The sequence below is a fragment of the Papio anubis genome, chromosome 4 (assembly GCF_008728515.1).
Source record: "Papio anubis isolate 15944 chromosome 4, Panubis1.0, whole genome shotgun sequence".
Taxonomy (NCBI): domain Eukaryota; kingdom Metazoa; phylum Chordata; class Mammalia; order Primates; family Cercopithecidae; genus Papio; species Papio anubis.
Genome location: NC_044979.1, coordinates 156,589,290 through 156,598,480, shown reverse-complemented (window position 1 = coordinate 156,598,480; position 9,191 = coordinate 156,589,290). Strand labels below are relative to the sequence as shown.

General features: G+C 30.1%; 1 protein-coding gene across 4 annotated transcripts in view; it reads right to left on the bottom strand.

Annotated features, from left to right (window-relative positions):
- Nucleotides 1–3,081: 3,081 nt before the first annotated feature.
- Nucleotides 3,082–9,191, bottom strand: part of NCAM2 (neural cell adhesion molecule 2) — a 549,007-nt gene continuing 542,897 nt past the window's right edge. For 2 of the 4 annotated variants that reach the window (XM_017956502.3, XM_017956504.3), the window contains exon 18: nt 3,082–8,609. In XM_017956502.3, coding sequence (XP_017811991.1) covers nt 8,498–8,609 — 112 coding nt within the window. In that variant the 3' untranslated portion in view covers nt 3,082–8,497. The remainder of the gene's footprint in view (nt 8,610–9,191) is intronic. The other 2 variants (XM_009202421.4, XM_017956503.3) reach the window with 1 other exon arrangement.

Here is a 9,191-nt window from a genome sequence, read left to right as displayed (position 1 = left end):
CAAATGTCCCCAATTCCTTCTCTATTATTTGAATGGTAGTGTCTATTGTCATATCCTGCTCCTGCCTTATAGTCATCTGTAGAGTTTTCTGGAAGGAGCTACATTATCTTTTTAGTGGACAGAACTCTTCACTGAAGAATTCAACCCAGCTGTAATCCCTGAGATGATATGATTACCTGGGATTAATTTAGTTGAATAAATTCTGAAATTCAAATCTTATCCTGATAACACAATGATATACATTGGAAGTTTCAGGAAGGGTTTGAGTGAGTTTAGCATGTGGAAAAATGTGAAACATTAGGAGACACAAGGAATATTGAGCTACACTGTAACATGAATTGTGTTAAGTGCATTATGCCCTTGTTTACAGCCTCTACGCAAACACATCCACTATGTGCTTACCCATATGATTTAATGTGACTGACTGAACATCACACGCCTGATGCAAATAGAGACTCGGGAGCATTTGCATATTGGGACTTCCATTTGGAAGGTTTCCTTTTAGAAGCTGGTAGCCACATAAGCGAGCTCAGCTACATCATATGTTGCAAAATAACTGCCAAATGTATTTGAATCAGTATGTGAAATCATAGAAAACAATATATTGTTAATGTTTTAAGTCACTACTACATTTCAATTTATTATTCAGTAATAGGTAACTAATATAACTTACACTGAGAATCAATGTTGAAATATCGCAGATATAAAGATACTCATGGCTACTATTTATTGGTATTTTCTGTGTGGTAGACATTGTATGAAGAACTTCATAAATACAATCTCAGTAAATCCTTAAATCATCTTGTGAAGATTAATATTAATCACTTTAGGATAACAATTTTATACGTGAGGAAATAAAGGTGCAAATTTGTATCTAAATGTATTACATTCAGAGCTAGTAATAGGTGATACAATTGGGATGTGAACCTAGGTTTATTTTAATTCCAATATCTGGGTTCTCATCTGTTTTTCCATATTACTCCAAGGATCCCAGTTTTGCATCCTGGTTGCAAAGACATAGGAAATTATTTTCCCATCTTTTTTTCTGGTGAGTAAATGTGTGGATCTCTTAGTTTCCGAATTGGTGAAAATTTTATTTATGCTTTTCAGAGAGTGCTTCCCTTATAATTAGTAGGGGGCCTTCACATAGTCAAACCTAGTGCTAAAGCTCCTCAAACAGCATGGAATAACCCTGGGTGTGTGCTGCGTCCTCTCTGTGGGTCCAGTCTGTGTCCGTGCTTACAAATGAGATGCCCATTTCCTTCTCTTCAGCCAATGCTTCCAAATACAAAGAAAATCACAACTTCCTTCAAAAACTCTATTTTCAAAAATGACTCTTCTAAGATAATTGATAATTGCTTCATCTCCAGATGTGATAGTATACAAGTGTTTTGGACTGATTTGGGTAAGTATCCTTTTCTTTATACATCTCAAACTTCTCAGGTCAGTTTCTGACATTGGTCATGATTGACATAGATGAAAGAAAGATGAGAGAATTAGGAAGTGTGGAAATTGGAGGTGGAATTGGAAAGGTTGATGTGAACTAAAATAATCAAGTTAATCTTGTTTTCCAAATATGAAGACATTTAAATGCTAGAAATACCTGACTTTACAGACCATATATTAATAAAAACCTAAATTAAAATGAAATTAAAATGTAATAAATTTTATATTATTATAGTGGCCACTCTACCAAAAAATAAAATGCAAAAGCCTATCTATGGAAGATATTAAGTTGTCCAGAAAAGTTAAAATACACAAATGTATGCATTCTATTAAAGAACAAGTTTATGCCAAAGATAAGTACATATATGACACCTCATATAAAATATAAAGTAATATTTATATTTTGAGAATATTTTCATTTATGTATTAAAAACTCATGTTAGAAAATAAATTTCAAATGCTGAGGCCATATGTTCATTATTTCTTGTATAAGTATTTAGGATAAATATGTTCATTATTTATTGTATAATAAAGAGAATTTGTACTTAGGTAATGCTTTGGGTTAGAAAAAAACTAGAAGAAATTATCTAAAATACTACCAGGGTCACCTGCCCAATTTCCAAAATACATCAGAGAGTTAATTTTGGCCTCTTTCATGTGACATAGTTTGTATTTTATTTTAATTGTCTTTATAATAAACATAGAATACTGAAATATGAAACACAATATATATATTTTTCTTCACTTCTCAACGTGTTTGATGTTATTTTTATTCTATATGTGTATGTATTTTTGAGGTATTAAGCTTATATTGAAAATTGCCCCATTGTGAAAAGTTGCCACTCAGAATCTTATTTTTTAAGAATGAGTCACATTTGTACTAGTTTAAAACAATGAAAACAACTTGTAAAATCATGTGTGAAATGATTAGCTTTGAAACAGAAGTTAATACTGGACTATCACTCAATATGTTTCAGTAACGTTTATACTTTCTTTTACAGAATGGTTGTTTGCTGTTACTTGTGTCGATGCTATGGTTTCACAATTGCTTACATTTTTACTGGTTTGTTCCAAACTTACTTTTCCTTCAAGTGTTTTGATTATTAAGTGCATTATTTTGCAGAATATGATGCTGTTGGGGAATGCACACATTGTGTTAAAGCCTAACTGGCTATATTTAGTTGGTTGCCTAGCATTTTTAAATTGATCAACACAATTTGGTAAATGAAAAAATAAAAGTGTCTCCAATCCATTGGATCTCAAATTTTGCAATGCATCAGAATCATCAGAAATTCTTACTGAAACACAAATTACCATGGCCCTCTCCTAGAACTTTCTGATTTATTGAGTCTCTGGTGAGGTCTAGAAATTTACATTTTAAACAAGTTCCCAGGTAATGCTGCTCTAGGGGGTCACATTTTGAGAACCACTGCTCTAAACCAACTGTTTATTCATTTAATTCTCTGAGCTCTGCTCAGTGTAGAAGCCAAAAGATTGTAACCCATTGAGAGATAAGATAGCAGAAAGCATTCTCTTCTTTAGAATATCTAGATATATGTTTGGAAGTTTCTTAACACAGAAGTCTCTGAAAAACCATAAGCTTGCTCACTGCAGAAATGTTATTCAAAATAAACATAAAATGCAACACTTTATTAAAGTAAAAGTATCTTTACTATTAATATACAAATGGTGAAGTGTGACAAGTTTGATATACTGTAAGCCATACTTTCAATGTCTTTCATAAATACAAAACTTCAACATTTGCAGTATAATTTTTACAGTTTAGACATATATATACAGCATTTCATTGGGACATACCATATTGAAACAATAAGAAAACGTTGTGATAGCTAACTTAAGCATATAGAATTTGAATGGAATATATAAATTAAAGAAAATAAAAGATAGTATGTTTCAGTACATACTGAGCACAGCATACAGTTCACATACCAAAAATGTTTGTTTTTTTTTTTTAAAAAAAAAAAAAACCTTTATTTCTAACTTCACATATTTCTAACAGGGTTTAGAGGCAAATGCTAAACCATGAATATTTCTTTAAGAGTTGGAACAAATAGGTTTGTTCTTAATAGTATTGTTTATTTTATAGTATGCATGTTGTTCTCTAAAAAAACTATTTGCAAAATCAAATCATAGATTCTATCTCTGTTAACTTTGTCCTCTGTGTTACACTGTTTTCTCCTTTGCATCAGTTTAATGGGCCATAATTTTTATCTAAGCAATGGTCCTAGTCCCTGGTCTAGCACTTCTCAAAGTCAGGTCCTTTCTAGCTATTCCAAATATAGCAACTCAGTTTGCCTTTCTAGATCCACTCATTTCTTTGTTTCTCTGATCTCCTATGTCGGGTTGTGATCTGAAATTCTCCAACAGTAATGGTTTTGCTTACTGTCTTCCATGGGAGGCTGAAAACAGATGCCAAAAGATACATGTTTTCATTTCAGAAAAGAAAAAACTAAGTAGCAATATTTAAATTTACATGAGCAATAATTCTGAATGTTGTGTGTAGTCAGAATCTCAAAAATTGTGTAAAATGAAAATTTAAAGAGGTAATATCAGATAATATATTTATGTTATAGGTAAAATCTTAAAGTGAGTAATAAACTATTTTTCTAAGAATATTATGTGTGTTATCAAATAAATATTTAGCATTATATATAATATAAAATTCTTTGCCTTTATATGAGAGGAAATAATTCATCTATTAACATTCTTGTATAATTTTAAATAGCTGCATCTACATGGGTAAATTCAATTTTTCAAAAAGGAAGGATGGGAGCTGGAAGAAAATTATGTTTGTTCAGCGATTACTATATGTGGGTCTTTTTATAAATTTCTCATTTGAACTTATAATTGTTTCATCTTAAGACATTATTAAGTCCATGAATAAAATACTTTCTTGAAAATTTTACCTTTTAAGATGAAGTTTTTCATTTCTGCGACATCCATAATTTAATTTTAGCTTATGTTGATACATCCATATACAATTTCAGTGTGAGTGACTAAGTATTAATGCTTCAAAGGGTTAATAAACAGATGCAAATATTTTCTCTCTAAAGATAAATCAATAATGCTAGCAAACTTATTGTTAAAAATATTTCCAGATACAAAGCTTGTTGAATAAGAACATTATATGATTATGATTATGAATATGAGTGTAAAAAAAACTTCATGGGGGATTTAAGTCAAATGTTTACCTTATTTTCTCTGAAAAAGAACACTGTGAACCTCATAAATAATTCTAATATGCTATTCCAATATTTCCTAAATTAACTAATGGAAAATATTATTTCTACCACTTGAGCTGTACATATTTTCATCTGTGATAATCTTATTGCCAAAAAATAAAGGTTGATTTATTATTCTAAATAAAATATATATAAATGGAAATAATGAAGACCCAAGAAACACCATAGTAATTTGCTTGATTTTCAAAAGTTATCTGTTGTCTTTGTCTTACAACTGGCAAAATTTAATTTCAATAATATCTAGAATGTATTTATTGTTTAGAAAAACAATACAGAACAAATTAAGAATATTTCATGTGTGTGTATAAAAAGAACTATTTTGACATGAATTAAAGTAACTTATACAGTATAGTTTATTATATCTAGATTTTATATTCAAGGTAAATAGTTTGAATTGAACTTATTTACTGACTGTAAATAAGACAGCATCATTCGAGTATCTCAAATCTAAGCAAAATATACTAGTAATGACATTAATTGTAGTTTTTTCTTTTAATAAAGCAGAATGTCATGCTAATTAAAAGGCACAGATACATCTTAATTATTTAAAATAAGAAGCATAAACATAGGTATGATCATAAAGTTACAATTAATTGTTGGCACACGAATAAATAATTTGATTAATAAAATCTATTTATATAAATATTTAATTCAAAGACTAAGATCCACATGAAGTGTGCTGGATCTAATAGCCTTTGAAAAATGCTTTTATAGTTATTAATATTAAAAATAAAAGAAAACAAGAAACAATACATTAATGTTAGATGTTAGTATCAATAGAATGGCAATGTCTTACCCCACAAAAAATAATAAATAAATCTTTAAAAATACAATTCTTAATTAAATTCCTTTGACAATTATTGTAAAATACGTTGACACATGAATTTGTGCCAGTGTTGAAAACAAAATATGTGTTAAAATTCTGATATTACTCTTTCCTCTTATATGTTGTTGAATATAGATTGTCACTGCCTAATTGCACCTAACCTATCAAGAAATACCAAGTTTTCGGTGATATCTTTGCCTCTTGGTTTAAAATATCACAGGGTTCAAATTATTTTAACAGTACTTATATTCAGTCAATTCTTTTGACACTTTATACTAATATTTAAGAGTACTCTCAGACAATAAAAATAACATTTATACGGTTATATGTATATGTTTAATCTAGAATAAGAATGAAACAGGTTATTTCAGTTCTACTCATATTTTACAATTTACTACAAGCCATCTTTTATTTTGAAATTCTTATAAATCATTTGGAGCATTCCATTGAAATATTAAAAAAAATACTTTATCACAGTATTGCCGTGCTTCAGCATGGCATGGATTTCAAGGACAAGAGGTAAGGACCACTCGGGCAACTGAAACAGTGCACTTGAAATAGTCTGACTATAATTAGCTTCAGATTATCTATTAATTTCAGATCATTACTCCACATGAGTGGCAGGAAATTTAACATCATATATATATATAGACTATATATATATATATGTATATGAAATATATGTCAATTTCTTTACAAGGAAAATCCAAATAAATGAGAGAAACAGAAATGTCAAATTGAGAAAACACAAAAATAGTTTGTTATTTATTATGATTTCTGCACTCTTGAAGTAAAGCACAAATATAACAATAGTAAACATGCGAAATGACTTTCTCAGTCATCCTAATTCTTTCACCATCATTAGTTTAAAACCATGTGGCCCTATTTAGAAATAATTATCATTCATGGCTATTGCTTCATGGACACTTTACTAAGCTTGTACACTTTGCACAAACAAACTAATTCAAGTATTTTGACTAGTTTTAGTACGTTGGTACAAAACAAAACAAACGACAAAATAAAACACAGCAAAATAAAGCAAACTGGATGATCAGACAAACATAAACTAAATAACAACAGTCACATCTGTCAAAGACCAGTTGGATAATCAAGTCAGTTAAAATGACCTAACTGGTTTGTTTTAGACGCTTCTCAAATTCTTAGGTAGGCACAAGAATTCTGTTCTTTTCTTCAGAATATGCCAGACAGGAATGCAAGGAGAGATTCCTGCATTTAACCCTGCAATTTATGGCAAAGACACTGCGACGATTTGGTGCCTTCAAATGAAGATGGTCATATTCTGTCCTGCTGTAGCCAGAAAAGTGAGGAATTATATAAAATTACTTAGTCGTCTCTCCTTGGCTGACAGTTTCAAGCACTTTGTAAATAAAAATATTCATGAGTTGCCTTAATTTTACATTTAATAATCATCAGGTTATCTCTACAGAGACACATGCCCAAAGCAGGTTTCTGCAATGCTAAAAATTGCTCCGATATTCTTTTGGAACACATTCCCTATCCCGTCACTATATGAGCTGAAACACCAAAGGTTCTGAATGTTACAGGGCCTAAGGAAACCTTTGGCTCTCAAGGTTAGTAAACCTGCTCCCAAATGGTATGTATGTTTATAATCATAAATACTTTTTTAAACCTTACATATAAGTTAAATCATGTGTCACTCTCTTACCTCTGGGAGCTTGCATAGCTTGGAAGTAAAGAAGCATTTTATTCTGGTATAACCCTAACAAAAGATATCAGAAGGTTTGTGTTGAATATTTAAGGAATTTCTTCAACCAAAATTGTTTATCAAAATCTTAAAATGACTTCTAGCTAGAACATCCAGAATAGAACACATAGTGGAAGTGTAATTGTTTATCATTTACACTTTTATGGCACATTAAAATGTTAAATAATTTCTTCTTAATTTAGTCAACCTTAAAATTTTAATTTCCAGTAGCCAATTACATTTAATGGTGAACCTGTAACAGTGGTAAAATTAGTTCTCAAAGATTATATAAAACCATGGGCTAAAAATATATCTGAGGATATGATTTGAAGTATTTGAACACTAAAGACTTTTTTTGATAAGTTGTTTAAAAATAAATGATAATCACATATTTATAAATATATCAAGACACCATATTGATATTGTTCCCATTTCAATTTACTTTATTTGAAGCTGAGGGCAGAAATCAATATTATTTCACTTGCAATACATTTTTTGTGTATAATCCATTGTGAATGAATAGGACATATATAAAGAGATAGAGATTTAGAAAGTCTTTCTAATCTAATTTTATATACAACTAATATTCTTTCAAATGGGTAACAATTTTGATCTGGCACTTCAGTCTATCAAAAATCAATGTTGAAAATGCACCGAATCATAGCTTGAAATGAATTCTTCAAAGTTTTCAATTTTTAATATCTGCTAAAGATAAACTGGCTCTTTGAAGCCTATGTTCCCTGAAATTCCCCTGATAAAATGAGTAACCGTTATTAAGTGCCTTCATCTTGAAGTTGAAAGCCACCTTAAGAATCTATTTGCCCAGAATAGGACTCATACACATGCAGAGCCTTCTTACACATATAGCTCATGTCTTTTTCCTTAACCCCTATATTTGTTGGTGGTATTAAATATAGTTCTTAATAAATAGAGTACTTGAGCCATATAATGAATTCCAGTACTTCAGTCATATAATCAAATTGAATACCCAAAGTGTTGGTGCCAGTCAGGTCTTGATATTGAAATTCTTAAAATTAACAACAACAGCAACAGCAACAACAATAACAAAAGGAAATGGGCCATGGGCAGGAGTATTTGATCATATGTATATGTGTACAAGCTATTCCAAGCTAGAAGTTTCCCAAGAAATTAAGGTCAATGGAATAGTTTTGGTCATAGGGTCACTGCAATCCAAATACTCTTCGTAGTGTTGTTCAAGCCCCTGTAATAGTGTTGTTATGCTTTGCTGTCGTCTTCTTTTGATTGAATGATGTCATTAGAAACTTTAATTTCTATAGTTTCTGGATTTAGAGCTTCTTTCCCATTTTCTTCCTTTAAAGGCAATTTTCTGGAAGATAAAAAATAATAAGCTTCATTTTCTGAGGTATTTAAAGAGATATACCTTAACATTTAAGTTACTGTTTTGTAAATAAAATATGCTCCAATAATATGCTAATATTTTATACGTGCTAAATAAGTTACTATTTTGTAGAGAAAACATGCTACAATAATTAGAAAGGACAAATTAAATTTATTAAAATTATTTAAAATAGATTTTTAAATGTTCTAAAAGAGAGTAAAAACAATTACGTTGGCCTTTTAAAAATGTAATGCAGAATGATGAATGAAACAATATATTTGTAGATTCAGATGCAGCAAATTGTCCACTATAGGGTGGTTTAGATTTGGTAACTAGTTGTTGATATCAAAAATATAATTACATGTTATGGAAGGTAAAATGTCAAAACATTTTTAAATGTCAATGATATGATTTATTAGTACTACATTTTCTCCAGTGAAAACAATTAATAATTGTTGCCATATTCTGTTACATAAAATTCAGAAACCAGGCTGGGCGTGGTGGCTCATGCTTGTAATTCTAGCAGTTTGGGAGGCTGAGGCGGGTGGATCACTTGAGGTCAGGAGTTCA